At 54.9% G+C, this 24,748-nt stretch overlaps 1 protein-coding gene across 2 annotated transcripts; it reads left to right on the top strand.

Moving 5' to 3' along the window:
* Nucleotides 1-9,766: 9,766 nt before the first annotated feature.
* On the top strand, nt 9,767-23,675 carry MYBPH (myosin binding protein H). Of its 2 annotated transcripts, XM_071450286.1 has the most exons (12): nt 9,767-12,004; nt 12,935-13,460; nt 13,680-13,814; nt 15,597-15,764; nt 18,046-18,134; nt 19,035-19,230; nt 19,562-19,701; nt 19,846-20,005; nt 20,752-20,888; nt 21,308-21,494; nt 23,118-23,159; nt 23,444-23,675. In XM_071450286.1, exons 2-11 carry the CDS (start codon nt 13,121-13,123, stop codon nt 23,126-23,128), a joined length of 1,563 nt encoding a protein of 520 aa, XP_071306387.1. In that variant the 5' UTR covers nt 9,767-12,004; nt 12,935-13,120; the 3' UTR covers nt 23,129-23,159; nt 23,444-23,675. The 2 variants fall into 2 exon arrangements, with proteins under 2 accessions (XP_071306387.1, XP_071306386.1); XM_071450285.1 differs by lacking the exon at nt 9,767-12,004 and having other exon boundaries at nt 12,670-13,460.
* Nucleotides 23,676-24,748: the final 1,073 nt, after the last annotated feature.

Raw genomic sequence — 24,748 nt, forward strand, 5'->3', positions numbered from 1 at the left:
GCCGGGACACTGTGGAGCTGCTCGGCTTTGCTGGGTGGTTTCACTGCTCTGCACACACCAACAGGGAAAGTCCCTTAAAAAACAATGATATCTTTAAAAGAAAAATCCTGGTTTCCCATTCTCAGCCTATCCATCGGTATTTCCTCTGCTGTTTTTGGGTAGTGCTTATGCAGTAACTAAGATCCATTCCAAACCAAACAATTCTCTGATCCAAAAATTGAAGTAATGAATATCTTCTATGATCTTAATTAAACATGCAGAGGGACCTTGGGCACAGCTATGGGTTATCAGACTGCAGGTGTGATGAGCTGTGCACAGTTCTCAGCCCCAGTGCCGGCGTGAGGCCGTTTGCGGCTGTAGAGCAGATTCCCTACACCAAATGTCCTCATCTCTTTTATTTTGCAACATCTCCTCTTCCTCTGCCGAGTGTGGGCTGGAGCTTGAGGATGGGTTTGCAGCCGCCAGGAATGGCCTTCACCAGCTTGCAGAGGTGGTGGATGCTTCCAAAATTCATCCCCACCGGGACACGTGCCTCTGATTCAACCAGGCTGCTGCCTCCTCATTGAGCTTATCAGGGAATTGCTGGTCCAGGAGTCATTTTTCTGGCTAATTTTGAGTGGGTGGGAAAGCATTTGTGCTTCTCGGAGGAGAGGACAGTGTGTTTGTTTGTGCACAGGGCTTGTTCCCAGGACAAATTCCCTCTTGGCACAAAGGGAAAAGAAAAAGTTAGGGGGTTTCCCCTCGATTTTGGAGAAATACGCCTGCTTCCTGGAAACTGGCGCCACCTTAGGAAAACAGCTGCTGCTTTCAGCCAGAAGAAAACCCCCGAAATGCTTTCATTTTATACCCATAAGCAGAATTTTTTTTCCTGCTTTCTCCCTTTAAGGCAAGTCTCTGACTGAGATCCCGCCTCGATAACGCCGCGATTCCGCTCAGGCGGGAGTGAAAGCCGCGTTCCAGCCGCAGAACCTCCCGCTCCTGAGGAAACACTGTCCCTTTGTGCCATTGCACAATCCAGCAAACCTTGCGTTGCTGAGAGAGGTTGAACTTTTGAATATTCCCACTGAAAGCTCCTTTCTGCGGGAATCCGGCCGCCCATGGGGACAACAAACGGGCGCATTGTGGGATCCTGGGGCCACCGCTCTTCCCCCGCTCGCCGTCGCGCTGCTCTTCGGCCGCTGCCAAAGCCATTTCGCTGCCCTGATCAACCCCAGAGAGTTTTGTGTTTGGCTGCTTTTCCCTCCTTGAAGTCCCGGTGCTGCTGAATACGCGCTGGAATTCGGCTTTCTGCAGGCACGGTGTGCTCAGACTGCAAATACCCCACCGGAGCGGGACGGGAGCGCTGGGAGGTGCCCGCACCGCCCTGGGGTGGCCTCATCTCTGCAGGGACCCTGCTTGCACCTCAGCTTCCTCCTCCTTCTCTGGGCTTGCCGCCCTCGCCCTCGCCCAGCGCATCCTCCCTCCTTCCCCATCCCCTCGCTGGGTGCCGCAGGAGCTCCGGGGCGGCCGCGCTGCTCCCACTTGGCACCCAGGCTGGCATCGGGGCTTTGAACCGGAGGGTGGAGTGCAGCCGCAGCATCCCCGGCAGGGAGGCCACCGAGGGCAGCCCGAGGATGGTGGGGAACCCAATGCCCTCTTTTCCAGCCTTTCCATGCCAGGGAATTTCTCCCACTGGATGGCGGCATTAGAGCAAAGAAATCTCTCTGGGAGAGGTGACCTTCACTGGAGGGACTTTACCCCCCTGGTTTTCTGGCTCCCGAGACGTTTGTGCTCGGGCTGAGGATGGGTGGGTTCAACACACTCTTGTTTGCACTGTTCCTACCACTGATGCTTAGCTCTCTGCCCTGTTCCATGCTCCATGGTCCCTTCCAGAACCCCAAAACAGGAAGCCATGGAGCATTCTCTGCCAGCTCCTCTTCCCTGTGGGTGCAGAGGGACCTGCTGGGGGCTCAGCTGGACTCACTTTGAGCCACAGCCAGGAGCATATCAGGCCCAGACTGGGCAAGGAAAAGAGATGTCAGCCCTCATGGTACACCAAAATCACAATTTCTTAATAAGGCACATCCTTTATCTGCCCAAAGCCCTCCATGTTCTAATTGCTGGGGTGCAGAGACCCCCATGTGAAAGTCACACACCCAAAAATGGCCCATTTTTGCATGGAAAAAGATTTGGGCCCAATTTTTCCATGGTGGTTGCAGTGGAGGCTCCAAAGCTCCCAGGCACTGGAAAACAAAGACAGTCTGGCCACTTTTCCTTGCACCTCATGGTTTTAACCCCAAATATTTCAATCCACCTTTGGGATTTCATGGACGTGGTGATGGGCAGACAGGCTTGTGCAGTGCTGGGTGGGCAGGTTAGGTTCATGCTGGGCTGCAGCCCCTCTGCAAATACTGTGCAGGGCAAGTGCTCCAAGGCTGTTTTCTGGCCAGGGGACATCTCAGCTTACAGGCTTCCAGCTGGGCTGGCATTGCTGTTGGCACATGGGAAACCACAGATCACAGAATCACAGGAACCCCTGAGTTGGGAGGCACTCTCAGGGACCATCCATCCAACCCCTGCCCTGCACAGACCCCCCAACAATCCTACCTGGTGCCTGAGGGCATTGTCCAAACACTCCTGGAGCTCTGGCAGCCTCAGGGCTGTGCCCATTCCCTGGGGAAACTGGGCAGTGCCAGCACCCTCTGGGGGAAGAACCTTTCCTGATACCCAGCCTGAGCCTGCCCTGACACAGCTCTGTGCTGCTGTTGCTGAATTATTTTGCCTGCGCTCTGAGGACAGTTCCATACAGCATCACAGGTGGGAGCTGTCCCACAATGCCAATAAGCAGGAACATTATTTTTAATATCAGCCTGTGTTCCTGTTGCACTTGACCTTGGCAGCTTTTTATTCTGTAATATTTCCACAAGGAACAGGAGCTCAGCTGGCAATGTCCTTCTGACAAGCAACTTTTTCTGCTCTCCCTGATACAAACAGGAATGACCTGTGACCAACACAAATCTTTTTGAGAATTCAGTGACAGGAGCTCTAAACCTGAAATAAATCAGGGTGTTCACTCAAACAGCATGGATGGAAGAACAGCAGCAGTTGGGGTTTCAGTCCCACATTCCTCCCGAACTTTGATGGAATGCTGCTCTGGATTGAAGTGGTTTCTTCCATGGCATTCTCAACACAGACAGCTGCATCCAAACTAAAAAATGGCCTGGAAAGGGTCGAGCCACAGAACTCTCAGGTGTAGCCTGGGATTTCCCTAGGACCTCCTGTGATGACCCAGTGATTTATCCTGGGTTAAAATGCCATCTCCAGGATACTTTGTCCTTGGGAAGGTGTTTCAGGGTCAATCTCCTGCAGGATGCAGAGCCTGTGGTGATTTTCCATTGGAATGCCCCTAGTTGGGGCTCCCAGGTACTTGATGCCCCTTTTCATGCTCAGTTCCAAGGGCTTCTCCCTTCTTTTTGTCTCATGGGCTGAATGAGCCCTCAGCTGAGCTTGGACAATTTGTGGCATGTCTGGAAGCACCAGGGTCCCACCTCCCGGGTGTTTTTAAATCCTGGGCATTCTTACCCTGAAGCACTGTGGGAAGCCCAGTGCTGGGGGCTCTGGGGACACTGGGGAGGGAGGAGGAGGGTGATGGGGCTGGAGGTCACAGTGACTTGTCCCGGGGAGCACAGGATGATGCTGGAAAGGGTCGGGACAACTGGCGGGAGCTGAGTTTGTTTGATAAAATAAGAGAGGAAACTGGGGATTTTCCAAGGTAGTCTGGAAAGGAAAAGGCAAAGAAATCAGAGGGTCAGTTCTGCTCCTAGGGAGCAAAGGGTGAGAATCCACAGGAGAGGGCTGCAGGACCCCACATCCACTGCTGACCCTGGACTTTATCCCATCTTCTTCAAAAAGCAAGGATTTGCAGCTTGGTGCAATCCCTGGGAGCTGGAGGGTGTGAGGTGAGGAAGACCCCCCCAGTTACACTGGCAGGGCTCCAACCCACGACCCTAAAGCGAGCTTTAAGATTTGCTAATCTCAAGATATTGTTGGCACTCAGAGCAGTGATTTACTGCGTGTTTTGCCACAGCAAGTATTTTCCAAAAGGCCATGCTAAGTTTACACTGGAGCTGCTGGGATCAGATAACTGCTCCTGGCAGCTCCCTCCTGTCCCCCACTCCTGGCTGCCGTGCTGGGGTGCAAAAGGACAGCATAGCTTCTCCTGCACCCCAAAGAAGAGCCAACCATGGTCACAAGCAGCATTAAAAAAGGGACCAGCAAAGGTGTTTTTCCTTGTGCAGGTGGTGGGATGGGACTGGGTTGTGTCCTGGCTTGCAGGAGGATGTGAACTTTTGGAGAGTCCCAACGCTCTACTTTGAAGTCACAGTGCCAGGGACAGAAAAGAGCCAACCCTGGTGCTGAGCCTGGCCATGTCCACCTCCCCAGGGCTTTGCAGGTTGTGAAAATAAATCAGCTTCTCACCTTCAGTGCCAGAAGGGGCGGGTGACAACCCTGCGCATCGTTTGGCATTCCTGCAACGTTAGAGCACCCCAAGAGATCCCAAGGGCTTTACAGGTACTGGGGAGGAATGATGCCTCCAGCCACCTGGGGGGATCCTGGGGCACTTCCAGCCTGTAGAAAGGATGGAAATGCCCCAGGATGGCTCCCTCGGCATGTCTGCTGTGTCACAGAGCAGGGGCTGGGTCCCTTCATCCAGCTCCCTGTGCCATGGAATCCCAGACTGGTTTGCATTGGAAGGGACCTCAAAGATCATCCCATTCCCACCCCCTGCCATGGGCAGGGACACCTTCCACTAGCCCAGGCTGCTCCAAGCCCTGTCCAACCTGACCTTGGACACTTCCAGGGATGGAACAGCAACAGGTTCTCTGGGAAACCTGGGCAAGGGCCTCACCACCCTCACAGGTGGAATCCCTGTTCCTTCTCAACAGCCCATCCATCCCTGTCCTCTGGCAGTAGGAAACCATTCCTCCTTGTCCTGTCCCTCCATGCCTTGTCCCAAGTCCTTCTCCAGCTCTGGGAGCCTCTTTGGGCTTTGGAAGGGGCTCCGAGGTCTCCCCAGAGCCTTCTTTTCTCCAGGTGAACACCCCCAGCTCTCCCAGCCTGGCTCCAGAGCAGAGGGGCTCCAGCCCTCTGAGCATCTCCATGGTCACCTCTGGGCTGGGTCCAGCAGCTCCAGCTCCTTCCTGTGCTGGAAGCCCAGGGCTGGGGCAGCTCTGCAGGTGGGGTCTCACCTGAGCAGGGCACAGGGGCAGAATCCCCCCCTGCCTGCTGCCCCCCTGGGGGATCAGCCCAGGGCTTGGGGGGTTTGTGAGACCCAGCACACACAGCTGGGGCACACTGAGCACCAACACCCCAAGCCCTTCTCCCAGGGCTGCTCTCAGATTTTGTGTGACTGAGAATTTCTCCTCCTTCCTAAGAGACAGCACTTGGGAGGCCGAAGATCCCCCATCTCTTCCTCTTGTCTCTGAATCCCTTGAGATCTCTGCCAGGAGATGGGTAAGAGCCAAAGCCACCTCCAGCCTCATCATCCCTGGCTCTCACTGTCCTTGGTCATGTCCAGCTGGAGGTTTTGGCCTTTCCCTGCAATTACCCAAGTGTCCTTTTGGCATTGACTTGCTCATGGACAAGGAGGATGAGATTGGAGCAGCTTCTGTGGCTGTTTCTTTGCAGGTTATTGGATCCACAGATCAACCCCCCGTTGTTCTCTGAGCACCATCTCTTGGCCCAGCTGCTCTGGAGGTGTTTTTGGGAAATGCTTCCCCCAGGGATGGCACGGGGCTGTCACATTGTGCTGAACAGGGCAGGGAGCAGCTTCTGGGTGCAAGCCCCTACATCTCGAACAGGGCTGGGCCACAGCTGGCTCTGGGTATACCAGGGGCTCCAAGGACCAGGCATTTCCAAAGCTTGGCTGGGAGAATTTCACTGTCTGCAGGATTTTGGCGGTACCCAGCACAGGGACAGCTGGATTGAATGTCCCCACGATGCTCCCTGGTGGCAGTAGGGAAAGGATGCAGCTGGGCCCTGTTGGACAACCCAAACTGGTGTGCATTCCCAGTTTATTGGGACCTGGCAGAAGTCACTGGGATTTGGGGATGCTCCAAACCCTCTCATAGCCCCTCCAACCTAGCAAACCTTCCCAGGAAGGGGAAACAGTAGGGAAATTCTCAGACAAAGGACATTGGGTTAGGGAGGGTTGTGGTTTGGGCCAGGACATGTTGTCCCAACAAGGGAGCAGATCCCATTTGCTTCCAAGAATCCTGGGAAGGGACAGCCCTTCCCAAACACCCTGGACACGGCAAGGTGCAGGAGCCCTTGTGGCCACCACCACACTGGCCTCAAGGACTGCCTTGGGATATCAGTGCCCCATCTGAAACATGGCTGGTCCCAGTAGCTCCAGTGTCCCCAGGGCTGGGGCAGGTCTGGCTGCAGCACATCCTGCTGGTCCTACCTGCTCTCAGCTGAACAGGGATGCTCAGGATGGAGCTTGGCAGAGTCCTGCAGGGACCAGGAGTGTGTTGAAGGGAGCAGGGGGGAGGAGGGGATGGGGAGAGCACAGGAAGGTGAGGGTGCCAGTGAAAGCATGTAAGGCAAGGAAAGGAGGTGTTGGATGTGAGGAAATATGGGAAGATCTGGGAGGGGAAGTGGAAACACCAGTGTTAGTCCTACAGGAGGGACTAGGTAGAAGCATTGGCCTTGAAGACACTCAAGGTGGCCTTTAAGTCCTTGATGGAGGAACAGGGACCTGATGAAGGGGATGCTGAAGGTCAAATGAGTGTCTGACTCTGGGCTGTTTCTGGCCAATGTCACCGTGCATCCTGGCAGGGGTTTCAGTCTCTCACAGGCCTTAGGGCAGGGCTGGACACCCTCCTGGGGAGCAGCAGTGCCTGGTCCTGCCTGGGACTGAAGCGAGGAGAGGAGCAAAGCAGGCTCTGAGGAGTGGTGCCTGTCCTTGTGCAGAGCAAACACTGAGTTCCCTGCTGGTTCTAATCCATATTGAAATTTGCCCTTGGTGCTGGGGGAGCCTGGGGCTGAGCTGTTCCCTCCCCCTTCTCTGCAGAGCCTCCCAGCTCCTTGCTCAGGGGAGAGAAGCAGCTGGTGTGGCTCTGGTCCCTGGGTGCAAATGCTCAGAATAAACCAGCAAAGGGGCTTTGAAACAATTCAGGCCTTCCTGAGCTCCTAGTTTTAATGAAGAAGGAAAACCTGAGCTGCTAATTGCAGTTTCTCCGTGACACAGGGCAGGGCCAGCCCGGACAGGTGGTGACAGAGCCTTATTGGCATCTCCAGCTGCTGTCCCCAGGCCTTGGTAGAGGTGACTCTGCACAGACTGAAGAGAGAGGGGCTGACACAGCCCTGTCCCTGCAGGCTCTCTGTCCGAGGTGAGCTCCTGCTGGCAGCTCCAGAAGTAAAGCAGGGCTGGAAAAAACCCACCCCAGGCAGAGCAGTGTCCCAGGGCTGGCACTGCCCCAGGACTTGCACAGCTCCGGGGAGCACTGCAGGTGACAGCTGTGGTGCCAAGGTGCGTGAGGGCTCCTGCTGGTCCGGCACGCTCAGGCCCAGCTGGCCCTGGGTGCAGCTGCTGCAGCTCCTGCCCTGCAGCTCCTGCTCGGGCTCTGCTGTCCCCTCCTGCGGTGACTGTAATTGTGGTGGCCCCACAGGTGGCCCTGGGGAAACCATTTTGGCTGTGGGCAGCAGCTGATGCCTCTCTGTGATGGTTTTTCCACTGCGATGCTGTCTCAGGCTGGAGGGAACACGGAGCTCCCTGGCTCAGCTCCCAGCAAGTCACGGGGCAAAATCAGGACATCTCTGCATGAGTTTTCCTATTTTTCTACCTCATCCATCTTGGAGGAGAATGATCCCATTACAGCCCCAAAATAGCAGCCCAAAAACTGATTCTGGGTGTTTGCATCCCCTGCCTGCATCTGGCAGCTCCTGATCCCAGCAGGGACAGTGCAGGTCTGGGCACCCACCCTGCTGCTCCATGAGCTGATGTTGGGGACCTGGAGGTGAGTGAACCCTGACTGATCATGGAATTAGACAATCAGTTAGGTTGGAAAAGACCCGTAAGATCATTGAGTCCAACCCTTAACCCAGCAGTGCCAAGGCCACCACTAACCCCTGTCTTCATCGGCCACATCCACATGGCTTTTGAACTCTTTCAGGGCTGGGGACTCCACCACTGCCCTGGGCAGCTTGTGTCAGGGCTGAACAACTTTTTCCATGAAGAAAGGGTTACTGGAGAGTCAGTGAATCAAACTGATGCTGCTGAGTGCTGCTGGGGTGAGCTGGGCTGCACCCAGTGACAGGGACAGCTCTGGAGCCAGTGGCTGTTAGAACCCTGTGCCCACCAAGGGATGTCCACCAGGCAAGAAATGCCCCCTCAGCACCTCAGAGATGCTCCTGCTGATGTGCCTTTATTACTTGGTTGACTTTTCTGGACCAGACAAGGATATTTCAAAGCAATACTTGCTTAAAATTATTTTCCGAGGGTGACACCTAGACAGGCCCTTTCCTGGGGGGCTTTGGGAGGGGAACTGGGGCCGTGTCCCAGCTCAGGGCTGGAGCCCCTGCCTGCAGTCATTGCTTTGGGATGAAGTAAGTGTCCACTTGTGTGTGACAGACAAATGGAAATCTAGCCTGGTCCCAGCCCACCTGCTGCCTGCCCCGACTGCTTGACTCAGTGCTCTGTGAATATCACAGTGACAGCAAGGCTGGAAATGCTGAGCAGGGATGTGGGATTCGGGAGGTGGTAGGTAGGGCACTGAGCCTGCCTACCTAAAAACCTGCTGGCATTTGTGGTTGACCACTGTGTGCTTTCCAGATGAGCTCCCTAGTTTTATGGAGATCTGAATTAACCCTGGAAAGGGGACAGGCAAAGGCAGGTACAGCAGTTGAAGGGAGGGCACACAGGAATCAGCTCCAGTAACCACCAGCAATAGCCTCCCTGACGGGGCTTGGACACCTCCTTTCTGCTGAAATTCAGGAGATTTGGGCATTTTTCTGGCCTTCTGTGATGTCTCCCATGGACTCACAGTCCACACAATGTGTGCAGGGTTGGATGTGGCCAAAGGGCACATGGTTCTCCTCTGTCCTGTTGGGTGACTTTGAATTTATCTCACTGGGGTTGGCAGTGGGGGCCCTGTCAGTCCCAGGTATCCCCTGATCCAGGCCGTGGGTGGCTCTGCTTGTTGACACCCACACTGATGCCCTGGTGCTCTGTACTCTGCCCTGGCCAAACCCATGGCTGTGCCAAGGACTCAATGATGCCATGCCCAGAGCCTGTGGTGGCCCAGGTGTGACATCCACTGCTGCTTTCACAGTCTTGCTGGGGTGCAAAGAGGCCACCAGAATCTCCAGGGATGTTCATGGGGACAGGGACAGGAGGGGATGAGCACAGAAGATGTGACAGCTTCAGGGAGCTCCTTGTTTACTCCAGGCCTTTGGCATCTTCCCTTTGCTTTACGATGTGCAAGTGGAAAGGTGTCACCACCTCCTGCCGAATCTTGGAGTCCTGTTTAGGGGATGGTCCTAATCTCTGGAAGCCTCCATGATTTTACCCCAGCTGTCAGAGGCATCTTCTCTCTCCCTGCACCAGCACATCAGCTGTTGTGGTGGGGAAAGCGCTCCTGAGGCCTCTCCCATCCCATCTGCAATGGAATTCTGCTCTCCTGAGCCAGGGCTGGGGCAGGTCTGGCTGCAGCACATCCTGCTGGTCCTACCTGCTCTCAGCTGAACAGGGATGCTCAGGATGGAGCTTGGCAGAGTCCTGGCTGGATGGCTGGATGGGCCGATCTGATGTTTTGGGGGAACAAATTCACCTCTTTGCAATGAGATCCTGTCAAGCAAATACAGCTGGAAGATGATCGACCACTGTGCTGCATAATCAGGGGGATTTGGAATAACAGTGGCATGAGGAGGATCTGATCCTTTCTGGCATAAATGATATTGCCTATATTTAGACCTATACTCACTCAGAAAATAAGTAAGGAAATGTATCAGTGACTCGGTGGGCTGGAAATGTGGGTCAAAGCCAATTTATAAAAGTACCAGTTTTTGTAGGAAGAGATCTTTTTCTCACTGGAAGACATGGATAACGTGTATTTCAGCTAAATCCTGAAATATTTCGAGTTTCAGGCAAAAATGTTCTGATATTTAAATTATCACTAAAATTTTAATATTCAGCTCTCCCAGCTGCCTGTAGGAGCAGCCCCCTCCATGTGATTTTCATTTCCATCACCAGACTAATTTGAGCTTCCTCACTGAATACAGGGGCCTAGGACAGCCCACTCCTGACCTGAGGTGAAATCATCTCCTGGCAGCAGTTTCTCCATCCCCATTGTGAATCCACAAGTGAAGCCATTGTGGTGGGCAAGGAAAGGTCAATCCCACCTCTGGAGCCTTTGGGAAACCCTTTGACTTGGAATCAGGACCTTTGCCATCAACAGCAGCAGCTCCTCAGTGTTTCCCTGCTGGGGTTTGCTCAGCACCCAGCACTTGCCCAACATGTGAATAAACAAGATGCCAATAAACTCTAGTAACATGGCCCAGATAAGAGTGGGTGATAAACCATGTTGATTCATCTGCTCATATCCTATTAGTCACCCGCTGAGTCAAGAGAGCAGAAGCATCCAGACATCATGGAGCAGGTTGACAGACCCAAGTTTCTTTCAAATTGAGAGCTTCAAGTGAAATTATTGCATTGATGTTCTTTATTTTTCCTGGGGAAAGTATTTCATTTTCAGCTGCACTCCCCCAAACAGAAATCAGAGAGAAATCTGAGTGCTCATTTCCTTATGAAATGGAGTTTTGGTATTGATTTATTTTTCTTTCTGAGCTCTTTAAATTACTTATCTTAACATAGAATCAAAACAAGCCCTTTTTTTTTTTTTTTTTTGCGATGAAGTGGGGTTTTTTTGTTCAGATTAGACATCATGATTGAGAAAGGCACAGGGAAGATGCCTGAGCAGATGTTTGGGGGAGTCTGGAATTGGCCACCTGTGAGCTGATGGAAAGAGTCATCAAGGCATGGCCCATGTGGAGGGGTCAAGCAGAGGAGTCAAGGAGGGGGCCAAGGTCATCCAAAGCACGATGAAATCCTGGTGGGCCAAGGTATGGAGAAACCAGAGCTTCTCCACTTGGCCCCTGGGAGCCAAAGACAGCTGGAGCAGGATGGATGGATGATCCTCTCCAGCCCTTCCTTGCCCTGCTGGGCAGCAGGACTTGTCCTCTCTCTGGCTAGAGCAGCTGCAGGGAATTTTCTGGTTCATGACCCTCTTGGCAATTTTGAGCCACTCCAAGGTGTTCTGGGCAGAAGAGGAACTGTCAGGATCCATTCATGCAGGCACCAGAAATGCCTGGGAGCCCCATATCACTCTCTCCTGCCTCAAGGGTCTCATCCCTCAGGCATTCCAAGGGAACTTTGGGTAATGCAGAACTTTTATTACTCATATTCCTCCTCACTGGGGAAATAATCAAGGAACATCTGGGTTATCACACAGTTTGGGGCAAACAGACCCACCCTGAGGCACCAACATTATCTCATGGTATCCTGGCTTTGTCCTGCTGCCAAATAACCAGGAGACAAAAACAATATCCCTCCTGAAGCAGGAGGGTCATGCTGCTCCAGCTGGGGTGCACCCCTCAGGCTCTTCTTTGGGATCTCACCATGCATTCAAAGACCAGCCTGGCCAATGGGGCTTTGCTCTTGTTTCTCTCCCTCCCATTCCTGGGTGATCACAGCTCCACCCACTTGGAAAACCAGCCCCTTGTTAGCAAAGCTGGGATTATCTGGCCTGGCAGAGAACGTGCCTCATGCTTTGGCTGTCTTGGAGATGCCTCTTGGCCCTCATGTCCATGTCTGGAGATGTTTCCTGGGGACCACAGAACTGTGAGCCCATGGACCAGCACCCAGGAGAGCCAGGCTTGCTTGGCTACTTCAGAGCAGCATCCCTGGAGATGAGAATTAGCTGGAAAATGGGAAAAACACTCTCTCAACCCTAATTGAAGGAAGGTTAGTGATACAGAGACACTTCTAGTAGTGTCATGCACAGCATGAGGGCAAATAAGGGAACAGGAGCAAGGAGAGAGTGAGTAGTTTATGACCCATAGAATTAATGGGGCTTTCCTGGGTCACTGGGGGGATTTGGGGTGAATCTGAGTTTGGGGGTAACAGTAGGGTGGCTGATCATGAGTTCTGGGGTGACATGACACACCTTGTCTCCATGCTCCATGGACAAGGATGGCTGATTGAGCAGAACAAAGGCTGGAGAACATGGCATAGGGCTGGTGAGTGATTTATCTTCCTCAGAAATGTGGGTTAGGGGTGTGGGCAGCTGAGTTGGTCCAGTTGACTCAAAGGTTGTCTTCCAACCTCTTTCACCCCAGTGGGATTGGGGATGAGGCTGAAGAAGGGCAGAGGAACCAGAGGGGCCTGGGGCTACAGGGACTGTGGGAGGATCTGAGGGGGAGCAGGTGGGTAGGGGGGTCAATGCAGGATTAACAGGGAGGGCTTGAGGTGGTTCTGATGTTAATCCAGGGGCTAAGGAAGGCAAGGGGGATGAGGGGGTCCAGGGAGACTCTGTGGGGACTGGGAGGCAGTAGGTGACTGAGGAGGTGGTGGGGGGTGGGGAAGCGCTTAGCCAGAGGGGTGCTGATGCTGGGGACAGGAGCCATGTCCCTAAAGAAAGGTGACCTGGCCCTGGCCTACCCAGTCTGAGTGAGCCCAAGGGGGCCGCTGGGGGGGCCGGGCCCATGTGCTGCTATCCCATAGGAGGGGGCAGCTGGGGCTGCTGAATGTGCAGGTCCCGGGTGGCTATTCCTGGCAGCCCCGCCTGCGCAGGCAGATTGGTTTGCAGGGAGGTGACAAGTGCCAGCCAAAGCCTATAAAAGTCACCCAGCCCCTGTTCTGGCTCAGTGACCTGGTTCCCCCCTCCAAGCACAGCCGGAGCAGAGACCATTGGCCCAGAGTGGAGACACCTGGTCCTGAGCCGGGACCCCAACCTCAGAGTCCAGACCCCAGATCCGGAGGAGAGAACTTTTATCTGGAGCAGGAACCCCAAAACAGAGAAGACACCCCGGAGCAGAGACCCCAGAACATCCCTTCGCCCAGCCCCTACGCTCTGCAGCCATGACTGGCAAAACTGCACCGGCAGCCAAAAAACCGGCACCGGCCGCGGCCAAGAAAAAGGCAGCACCAGCCCCCAAGGAAGGAGCAGCCCCGAAGGAAGAAGCGGCCCCAAAGGAAGAAGCAGCCCCGAAGGAAGAAGCAGCCCCAGCCCCAGCAGCAGCTACTGAAGAGCCCCCAGCCCCCGAGCATCCCCCGGAGCAGCCCCCAGCTCCCACAGATGAATCTGCTCCCATCCCCACGGAAGCTGGAGCAGAAGCAACTCCAGCGCCTGCAGAAGATTCCACAGCTGCCCCAGCTGAACCCCCAGCCCCTGAACCTGAAGTGGAGAAACCAAAGGAAGGTGAGTGGGGAACACTGGAATGGGGAGGGGACATAAGCAAGGCTGGGAGGGGGCATGTGCCGGGGAGAAGGGAGGGGGGGATGAAGTCATCAAGGATATTTTTGCAGTGGGAGAGGGCTGGGGATTAGGTGGACTGAAGACAGACCTGGAGGTTGAGTGATTGCCCTCCAAGAGCCCCGGTAGTCGAGCCCTGCCATCACCACTGTGGGTTTGTTACAGAGCCACCCAGCTGCCCCTTGTCCTTGGCTGTGGAAGAAGTGAGTGAAAACTCATTCACGCTGACCTGGAAAGCCCCGGAGCAGATGGGCCGGGCAGGCCTGGATGGATATGTGGTGGAGATCTGCAAAGATGGAAGTAGGTTTGGTCTTTCCTGCCTCATGAGCATGGAGAGGTGGTGCATGGTTGTGGGATGGGATGAAGTTGGGTAGATCCCAGCAGAGTATTTCCCCCAGCAACAATTCCCTTTCTTTGCCCAAATGGATCCATTTTGAATGGTTATTGTTTTTCCATGAAGGAACAGGGAATCCCATTGCCTTCAGACAGTAGCGGTGACTTTAGCAGGGGCTTGGAGCAGGTTTAGAGTTACTGCTGTGTCCAGATCTAGGAGGGAGAAGAGACCAGCACACCCTCTGGGGATGGTCTCTGATGAACTCCAGAGCCGCAGAGACCCGGGGCTGGGATGGCATTTCAAGAAAACAGGAGGAAAAAGTTCAACCCTCCCATGTTTGCCCAAAATGAAGCATGGAAGGAATGGGGATAAAATGGGAGGATGAGGAAGGGAATGTATCAGCAGACTTGATAATGTCTGGAAGGAGGGTGGCTGTGGTGGATGGAGGTGGGCTGGGAGTGGCAGCAGTTGTCCAGCAATTGTCCATGGTTCTCCAATTGTACTGCTGGGAGGTGGAACAAGGTGAGTGGATAAGATTTGTGTTTTGGGCACTCTCTTGAAGCCCTGCTGGGCTTTCAGCTAAGATTGAAGGGTCTGTGTGGATGGGGGGATCTGCAAGGGGAGGCTGGGCTGGAGTAGTTTGGGAGACCCAGGTGGCCCATGCACCTCAGGGAACTTGATCCTCAGCTGTTTAGCTTGTGGCACACATGATGGACACATTCTTGGCTGTGGGAGGCTCCCACTGTTGGGCTGCAGGTGGAGAGGTTACCACAACTGGGTGGGATGCGTGAGGAGGTCTTTGCATGGGACAAGGAAAGATGCAGCCATTCCTGGAGGGATCTGTCTGATAGCCACCCAAAGGGCCCAATCTGGGTGCTCTCCTGGCTTGCTTTGGGTCTGCTTCAGGACAGGAGAACTCCAGTCCCTCTGTCATCACCCAGGAGCCACGGGCCTGCTGTATTTGGGTGGGTACAAGACTGTGATTGGCTAAAATATGGTGAGCTTTGAGTGAGGGCTGATTTGGGCAATGCCAGTGGTGAAGGGAAAGAGGATCTGATGGGATTTGGCTGCTCCAGTGGCATTGACAAGAAAACTTTCCTGTTCTGAAGGTGCACATGGGGGACCCTGGCATTTGTGGGTCACTCTCATTGCCCACTTGGGACACTCACTCCCTGGGATACTGGGGCAGTTTATTTTCTAAGTGAGAAACATCTTGAGAGGTTTGGCACATGGCAAAGCCAGGTTAGCTGGGGCTGGACTCTGGGTTGAGTTTGAGACGTCCCTTACAAGTGGGAAGAACACTAGGAGAGGTCCATCTGGCCGGGGCAGGTCCTGAGCAGACCTTGATCGGTGTGGAGGGGTTTGTGGAGGCCATGGTGAGTCCCAGTGTTGTCCTGGGGCAGTGAGAGGATCAGAGTGCCTGGCAGGGAGCTCCAAGGATCTTTCGTTTCAGAAATGCACCTGGTCAGCAGGGACGTGTTCGCTGGCCCGATGCCTTTTCTTGCTTGCAAATGTCCTCGTGCTCCAGTGCTGAGCTCCTGCCAGCACTTCATACCCCACACTCCTTGGCAGGGGTGGCCAACCTCCTTGCCAAAGCTCCTTTTTCTGCTGGTGCTCCAAATCCTTCCCCATTTCCAAGGAAAGGATTCTTTGCCTCTGGGTCTCACCTTCTGGGCCTTGATCCTGCTGCTCAGGGTGTGTCTGTCTATCCATGGCACATCCAAAGTGCTGTGCTGGGTCTGTTGCAGGTTCAGACTGGAAAGCTGTGAACCAGGAGCCTTTTCTTTCCACCCGCTGCACAGTCCCAGACCTCAGTTCTGGGGACAAGATCCACGTGCGGGTGGTGGCCGTCAGTGCCAGCGGGACCAGCGCCCCGGCCACGCTGGAGCAGCCCGTGCTCATCAGGGAGATCCTCCGTGAGTACTGCTCCTGAGGGCACAATTTCTGTGCCAAAGCTCTGTCCATCCCTGGAGGCAGCATGAGCAGCCTCTCACGGGTCCTCATCCAGTCTTTGACAGATGTTATTCTCAGTGACTGCTGACCTCTCCAATCTTGCTGATGTAGAAATTTTGGGGTGAAGGACTCAAAAGGCAGAGCCACATTTTCCCATTTAATGGCAAGAGCTCAGAATCCACCTCCCCTGAGCATGTCTCCTCCCCTTGGCAGTGTCACATCCCAAATATGCTACGGCACACATTGGACAGCTTTGTTTATTTAGCTCAGGGAAGTCAAGAGCTGGTTGTCTGGAGCATGGGAACTTTAATCATGCTGAACTCGCTAATGAATGAGTTGTTCCCATGCTTAGCAAGACTCACATTCCTCTCGGGGTGCTGCCAATGTGCAGAGACTGATGCAGGAGGGCAGGGCCTGTTTGCACCCAGAAAACAGCAAATACAGAATCATTTTCCCTCTAGAAGGAATTATTAATGCTCAAGGTTTCCTGTTATTTAGCACATCAGATTTTTCAGCTGCTTAAAAATAGAAATACTAAGAAAAATTATTCCTGGAACTACCAGCTTTTCATAAGAAAAGGCTTGGAGAAAACTATCAGCCCATGGAAAGGGTCCTGCAGGGTCCATCTTAGTGTGCTTGGAGGAGGTGAATTTGGCTTTGGGGTGGTGGCTGCACCTGCTCACCTCTGATCTCAAAACCATCCCACCAGACCTCATAGGACTGGGAAAACTGGGATGTGAGAGACTGGCATGAGATGGTCAATGTACAGCTCATGCTTTCCACACCCTGTACCTGCTGCCCGAGCTTTGTTCCAGGCACATGTACAGGTGTAAAACCCAAAAAGCTGAGAGACCCCCACACAACCTGATCTACTGGGCCCTTCCCTTCCCTTCCCTTCCCTTCCCTTCCCTTCCCTTCCCTTCCCTTCCCTTCCCTTCCCTTCCCTTCCCTTCCCTTCCCTTCCCTTCCCTTCCCTTCCCTTCCCTTCCCTTCCCTTCCCTTCCCTTCCCTTCCCTTCCCTTCCCTTCCATCTGTTGCCTCCTGGCCCTCACATTTTCTCTCAGCCTGCATTTTGTGCATCTCACCAGTTCATTTATAGCACCCCAGGGGATTTTAAATAGCAGCAATGGGACAGCACGGAGCTTAACAACAGGTGGGATGAGTGGGCTTGGGAGGTGGAGAGAGACAAGGAGAAACCAGATGAAGGATCAGTATGGGAGTCACATTTTCCCGGGAACAAGGGCAGGAAAAAAGGCCTTCCCACCATGGCACTTTGTCACTGTGGCCACTGACCTTGGCCAGCCCAGTCCCTCTGAGAGAAGCACTGGGGATCTGGGGAAAACATCCATGAATTAACATTCCTGCCCGAGGTCAGGTTTCCCTCCCCTGCTGAGACTGATGAGCCCAAGTGGCAGCAGGGGGATGGATCCCTGCAGAAATGGCAGCACGAGCAGAGCAGGGACGGTCTCAGCTGTCAGGCAGGGCCTGTCCCTGCTCCCCAGCCCTCACAGCTGTTTGGCTCAGGCCTGGTTTATTCTTCCTGGGCCCCCTCCCCAGGGTGCAGCTCGTGCACATTTAACCCGGGCAGAGACTCCCAGCTCCTTCTGAGGGGCTCCAGAGGGATCCCTGGCTATCACTGAGCCAGCAGAGTTGTTCGGCTCCTGTTCTGCCCTGGGAAGGGGACACGCTCCATGAGCATTCTCCAGTGGGCATTTTGCTTGTCTTTGTTGTGTTTCCTTGGAGATGTTTGCCTTTCACAACTCTGGTATGACCAGGCACCTCCTTGGTGTTTCAGAGGCCTGGACTGCACAGGGAAGGTGGAGGTTGAGCCTTGTCCTTGCTGAAAGTTGGGCTGTATGCCTCTGGAAGGTCAGGGGGAGAAATATTTCCCAACTGGGAGATGCTGTTCCCTGCCTTGTTACAATATAAGTTGTGTTGTGGCTCTTCTGGTTGAGGCCAGGCTGTGTCCATGGCCAGGAAGTAATGAAGAGGGGTGAATGGTCCATCAGAATGCTGCCCCTGGGTTGGTGACCGGGATCTCAGGGACAGCTGTCACTCTGGGGTACGGGCAGTGGGACAGGTGAGCACAGCCCTGTAGGGTAGCAGAGCTGTCCAGGAGAGGAGAGGGAGAAGGTGGCCATGTTGGGGTGGATTTTCTTGGTGACCAAGCAGGGTATGTGTGGAGAGGGCCAGCCAGCTGAGGAATGGGAGTTCCTGGTCTCACAATGTGAACTCTGTCCCCAGAGCTCCCGAAGATCCGCATGCCTCGGCACCTGCGGGAGACTTACATCAGGCGTGTGGGGGATGCTGTGAACATCATGATCCCCTTTCAGGTACCTGGGCAATTTGGGCTTTAATCTATTGGGCATTTCACTCCAGATTAGCTCCTGCAGGTTAGCTTATGGGTCCAACTGTGCTCTGGCTTGGCCTGGTCATTGTGTCTTATGGGCCAAGGGTGAGTGATGGGCTGGGAATCTCTCTCCTCTTCCTGTCCAGATTCCATTTTCCCCCTGCTACATCTTTGTTGATGATGCTACAGTGGGACAGCCCCAAACACATTTGGACATGGACTGGCTGTTGCTGCTGTCTCAGCCAATAAGTCCAGTTCAGCTCGTGCTCCTGGCCAGGATCTGGCCACATGCCTTGGGACCCCATAGCACAGCACTGAGGTCCCTGGAGGGGACCAGCTGCCTTTGGAGGAGGGCAGGCCCAGGGCTGTGTGATGGTGGAGCAATGCTGACAGTGGTGGGCTAGGCTGGAGGTCGTCTCCTCAGCAATCTCTCTCATCATGTCTGGGACATCACCAGATGTAGTGGCAGCTGGCTCTGAAACATGTTGGGCAAGCAGAGGGAGTGAGAGGCCCCTGAACTGAGGGGCTTGTCCATGCCATGCCTCACAGACTCTGTGCTGGCCATGCTCCAGATATGAATTTTCCCTGCATGCTGAGTTCAAGCCCTGGTGCTAAGCTGGAGCCTGGGCTCAGCACAGCTGTGCCCTGGCAAGTACAGCTGGGCTTGCTCCATGAGGACCTTGGGGAGCCAGCATGCTCCCACCTCATCCCTGGAGCCTGATGGCTTCCCATTAGTGAGTCTGGCAGGAATCAGCTTCTTTCCTGCTGGATGGGAGAGGTGGCCCTTGGGCTGCTGCTGCCTGGACAGGGGGAGTGGCTCTGCCACCCGTCCTTCCCAGCAGGACCCATGCCCGAGTGGCTGCTGACCTGCCTGTGTCTGCAGGGAAAGCCGCAGCCCGAGGTGAGCTGGAGCAAGGGAGGGCAGCCCCTGGACAGCAGCCACATCAACATCCGCACCACGGCCCGGGACACCATCTTCTACATCCGCCAGGCCCAGCGCGCCGACTCGGGCAAGTACGAGCTCACCGTGCACATCAACGGCGCCGAGGACAAGGCTACCCTGGACATCCAGGTGGTTGGTAAGCTGAGGATGGCACCCTGCAGGATCACTCTGGAGCTCTTTTCTCCTCCTTAGTTGGGTAGGTCTTGTTCTGGGTGGGATGTGATGTGATAGCAACAAGGCAAAGGACTCCGGAGTCCCTGTTACAGTGGGATCCTCAACAGGATCATGCATGTGAACTTCTCTGGGTGGGAATGCAGAGTTTCTGCCAGCCTTGCCCCTCAGCTTCTCATCCCTTGTGTGCTGCACCAGGGTGAGAAGAGATTAAAAGCAAGGTCAAGGGATGGCCAAGGTACAGAATGTGGGGGGAACAAACTGGGATGTCACCCTGAGGGTGTTTGTGTTTGCAGAGCCACCCGGCCCTCCCCAGAACCTGAAGCTGGTGGATGTGTGGGGCTTTAATGTGGCCCTGGAGTGGACCCCCCCTGCGGACAATGGGAATGCTGAGATCAAGGGCTACAGGGTGCAGAAGTCAGACAAGAAGAGTGGGGTGAGACTGGGCACTCCTGCTGCTGGTGATGCCCTGATGGGAGAGGGACTGCTGCACTCCCTGCCCCACCCCACACCTTCTCCATCCTTATCACAGCCTGTCTTTCCTCACTGCTCTCTTTTTTCCTCCTTTTTTTCCTTCCAGAAATGGTTCACGGTGCTGGAGCGCTGCACCCGCACCAGCTGCACCATCTCCGACCTCATCATTGGCAACACCTACTCCTTCCGAGTGTTCTCCGAGAACATCTGTGGGCTCAGTGACAGCGCTGCTGTGGCCTCTGGAGTGGCCCACATCGAGAAGACAAGTGGGGACATGTCCCTGGCTGAGGGGCTGGGGAGGGTGCTGTCCAAGAGTGGTCCTGACCAATGGGCCACTGGGGTTTCCTTGGAGTTGTGTTGATGCTGCTGGGCTGGTCCCCAGGACAAGACCAGCAGGGGTGAGGCTGAGCACCCCCAAGGTCCAGAGGTTCCCAGCCCCCTCTCTGCACCTCATTTCTCCTCTGTGGAAAGCTTGTGCCATGCTCAGCCCCCTGGAAGAACCAAGACATGGACATCCCTGGGATGAGATGGAAGCAGGAGCTGGGAAGAGTCAGACCAGCCCTGGCCTTTCGTCCACAGCTCAGGGTCAAATCTCCAACCAGCCCTGCTCTCTTTCCATCTATTTCTATCCTGCTCCCTGGTAGCACACAGTGACCTAGGGTCTCTGCCATCTGCAGAGCTTCCCTCCAACTCTTATTTCTGTGGATGAGATTTGGGGATAGAGTGGGAGATTCAGAGTGTGCCCAGCCTGGGTCTCACCTGCTGCACACAGGATGTGTCACAGTGGGGTTGACATCCCCCCTGTTACTTGCAGGGCCTAGGCACTGCTATGTCATGATTGGATGAGGAAACAGGGCTGCTCTGAGCTGAGGGCTAGGTCCTTGGGTCAGGCCAGGTGACATCTTGCTTCCTACAAGAGGGAACAGAAGTGGGTTTGGGTACCTTGTGCTGAATTCCTGTGTTGGTCAGCCTGGGAGCCTGAGGTCTCAGCTAGAATTAATTATTTCCTTAGAAACCACTTACCAGCCAGAGAAGATCCCCCAGCGGGACATGATGGAGCCTCCAAAGTTCACGCAGCCCCTGACAGACCGAACGACCACACGGGGCTACAGCACCCACCTCTTCTGCTCCGTGCGGGGCTTCCCCCAGGTCAGTGCCTCCTCCAGGGACACCATAACCTTTCCTGGGGACACCTGGGGGGGTTTGCAAGGTGGCTGGAGGTGGGAGACCATCTGGGATATGGTTGGTGCTGTTGGATTAGGGTTGGGTGAGGTTAAGGAGCTGAAGCTGCCCTCTGAGTTAAACTGGGGCACGTTTGGGTGTTTCTGCATGGAGATGGGAGACTGGTCCTAAATCAAGCCATGTCCTGTTTCCTCTGTGCTGGGGGAGGAAGGGTGGAGCAGTGGTTAGGGCTCACAAGTGGGAGATTTGGATCTTCAAAATATTTCTGACTGTGAATCCCACCATGGCCACAAGCTTCAGGCAGGGCCAAGGCAAAAGCAGAGACAGGTGCCTGTATTTTGGGGACAATTAGATTTCTCATTTCTCTCCTTGCTTTAAACTTTCAGCCCAAAATCATCTGGTTGAAAAATCAGATGGAGATCCGGGAAGATCCCAAATACATAGCACTGATTGATCAGGGTGTGTGCTCCCTGGAAATCCGCAAGCCTGGCCCTTTTGATGGGGGCGTCTACACCTGCAAGGCTGTGAACCCCCTGGGGGAAGCCTCAGTAGACTGCAAACTGGATGTGAAAGGTGAGAGTGGGTTGGAGAAGGAGGAGCAGGAACCCTTGCCTGCTTTTTCCAGGTCTCACTTTCCCAGTGCTGTGGTTTGTCCCTGTTTTGGGTTGATCCTGGTTGTGAGGGAGTCTAAGAACACTGGACAGCCCTGTGGAGCTGCACCTTTGGGCTGCTTGGGTTTATGGTCTTGAAGCATCTTGAAATCACCTTTCCTTATTCATGGGGAAAATATGGGGAGGAAATCAGAAATGGCAGAGCCAGAAGAGCTGCTGGGGGCCAAGCCCAGCACTGGCTGCCCCTGCTCTTGTCCCAGGAGTGGCGGGGTGGGGGGTGTGGGGTGTCTGTGAACCTCCTCCCCTGCATCTGGGCTGCTCTGATTTATGTCTTGGCATCCTGCCCACATTTCCCACTCACATTTCCCTGCCTCAGCAGAGCATCCAGAGCAGACCTGCCCCGTGTTGCTCCCCACAGCTCCTGCTTGGCCCACAGGAGGATCACTGCCCACACACCCTCTGTGTGTTCCTGCGCTGGCTGGGTGTCCTTGAACACTTAAATTTCCTCTCCTGTGGCTTCCAAGCACACTCTTGCCCCCAGACACACTCTGCCCCACTTCCCACACAGGCAGAGCTCCAATCTGGCAACCCCAGCACCCCAGTCCCTGTGGAAGCTCCAGAGCTGTTGGTGTGGCACAGGGTCAGTGCTCAGCTCTGTGCGAGCTGCTCTGGACCCTCCGGGAGCACTGACCCAGCTGGCCCCAGTCCTGTGGCCCCACAGGCACATCCTCAGCGCAGCTGAGCAGGGGCTCTCAACAGAGCAATGATCTGGGTGGGAAGGGACCTAAAGCTCACCCAGTCCTACCCCTTGCCATGGGCAGGACACCTTCCACTAGCCCAGATTGCTCCAAGCCCTGTCCAACCTGGCCCTGAACATTTCCAGGGATCCAGGGGCAGCCACAGCTTCTCTGGGTAACTTGGGCAAGGGCCTCACCACCCTGACAGGGAGCAATTCCTTCCCCATTCTCCCATCCATCCCTGCCCTCTGGCAGTGGGAAGCCATTCTCCCTTGTCCTGTCCCTCCAGGCTTTTGTCCCAAGTCCCTCTCCAGTGCTCCTGGAGCCCCTTTAGGCACTGGAAGGGGCTCTGAGGTCTCCCCAGAGCCTTCCCTTCTCCAGGTGAACACCCCCAGCTCTCCCAGAGGGGCTCCAGGGCCTCAGAGCAGCTCTGTGGTCTCCTCTGGGCTGGCTTCAGCAGCTCCAGCTCCTTCCTGTGCTGGAAGCCCAGGGCTGGGGCAGCTCTGCAGGTGGGGCTTCATCTGAGTGGGGCACAGGGGCAGAATCCCCCTTCCCCTGCTGCCCCCCTGGGGGATCAGCCCATCTGGCCAAGGAGGATGAGCTGGGCACTGTGCTGGGGACACAAACACCTGGGAGTCACCCAGGCTGGGACCTCGGGAACACTGGCCAGGAGCAGGCAGGGATGGTGGAGTGTGGGATTGCTTGTAGTAGGTGTGTGCAGGGATGGGGTGTGCAGGGTTGAGATGTGCTGGTGCACATTGGGGTGAGCACACAGCACTTCTGGGAGTCAAAAGAAGAGTAAGACCAGGGGAGTTCAAGGGGTTTTTGTCTCCTGTGCGCTCCTACAGTGCCAAAGTGAGGACGGATTGGAGGACAAGACAAAGAGTAAGGTAGGTTTGGGTTGGGGCACCAGGATGGAGGGAAGGTGGATCCCTTCAGGGGGCTGGAGTGGGCTGAGTGTCCTGGATTAGCCCTGATGATGGAGTTCCAGCTCAGGTCTTCCTTGTCCCATGGATGGAGATGCATGGGTGGGGTGATGAACCTGAGGGAAACCTGTCCCTTGGTGAGGTGGAGGGAGGGCTGTAAACGTGGCTGGGTTTGTCTTGCATTAGAGCTGTGGCAGGGACGTGTTTCCCACACATCCCTGACCAGGGCTCTCTTGGTGCCCTTGCAGGACTCGGATCTCGTTCCTTTTCCCAGGTGGATCCTGCAGGTGCCAGGCATGGTGGGGCCGGTGCTGTGCCCCTGGCCATGGTCTCTGCTGCCTGCTGCACTGCCCCTCCCTGGCAGTGCTTTGGGGGCTGCACCTCAGCCTGCCATGGCATGGCCCTCTCTGAACCTGTCATTAGCTGTGACAATAAAACAAACCCAGCTGAGGGGATTTGGTCCTAATAAAAGCCACCAAACGCCTCTGTCCTGCTTATTGTGGGGTTGGCTTGGGTGGGGAGATGCGGAGAGCTGCCAGGGAGTTGGAGAGCTGCTGTTAGAGTCATATGGGATCCCACCCAACCAAGGATAGAGGAGATGGGTTTTGAGCTTGGAAAGGAAGGACCAGCACATAGAGAGATTACTGAACCAGAAGGAGCCCAACAAAGAGAAAGAGAATGCAGAAAGATTTCCTTCTGGAGCAGGGGAATGATTCTGGCTGGGGAAAAAGAAATGCCACATCAATGTTACAGCATCTTAATGCTTCTTTATTGAAGCACAGTTTTTTTTATCCACACCAGTGAGGCAATGATCCAGCCAGGAGCTTTCACCTCCCCAAGTGACAGGACATGTTGATGTTTTACCCAGAGGAGGGGACTCATCCCTGTGAGCTGGTGGCTCATGCGCAGGGTGAGTCATCACTTGAGCTCTGGGCCAGCTTGGGGCAGACACTGAGGGTCACCAGAGCCCAGATGGACCCATGGAACAAAAGGTTACCTGGGGCCAGTGGCGTGGGGTGATCTCTCCACTAGCACTGCCCCCCCCCTCAGTCTGGGGCACGAGGGTAGGAGCTCTCCCAGCTGTGTGGCAGCTCTGTCATGGGCCCAGACTCACGTCCTGCCTGTGTCCTGGCTGGCCCTGGAATTGTCAGTGTAGATGCAAATCCAGCCTGGCAGCCACAGATCGGAGCCCATCCCACCCTTGGTGCCATGGAGAACAAAGCTGGGCAGTGCCTGTGGTTAATCAACCCCCTCTCTGCACCATCTCTCCTGCAGCCCCTCTGCTTTGTCCCCATCTGTTCCCAGGCACCTACAGCCCAAGATGAAATCCAGGGAGTGTTACTAGTCCTGTGAGGCTCAGTAATGCCAGGTGCAGCACCGTTCACACCAGGGTTGTTTGTTTCCACCATCAGAGGGCATTGTTGGATTAATTTTATCCCACTGCTGGTCAGGATGGATTTTCGAGGTGGCAGGTACTGGTGGTAATGCCACAGAGCAGAGGTTGCAGTCCCAGCTGGCAAGGGCAGAGCTTGTTTTCCCCAGCATGCTCATAC

Source organism: Agelaius tricolor, unplaced genomic scaffold (assembly GCF_023055355.1).
Source record: "Agelaius tricolor isolate 1412-34295 unplaced genomic scaffold, bAgeTri1.0.p SCAF_30, whole genome shotgun sequence".
Taxonomy (NCBI): domain Eukaryota; kingdom Metazoa; phylum Chordata; class Aves; order Passeriformes; family Icteridae; genus Agelaius; species Agelaius tricolor.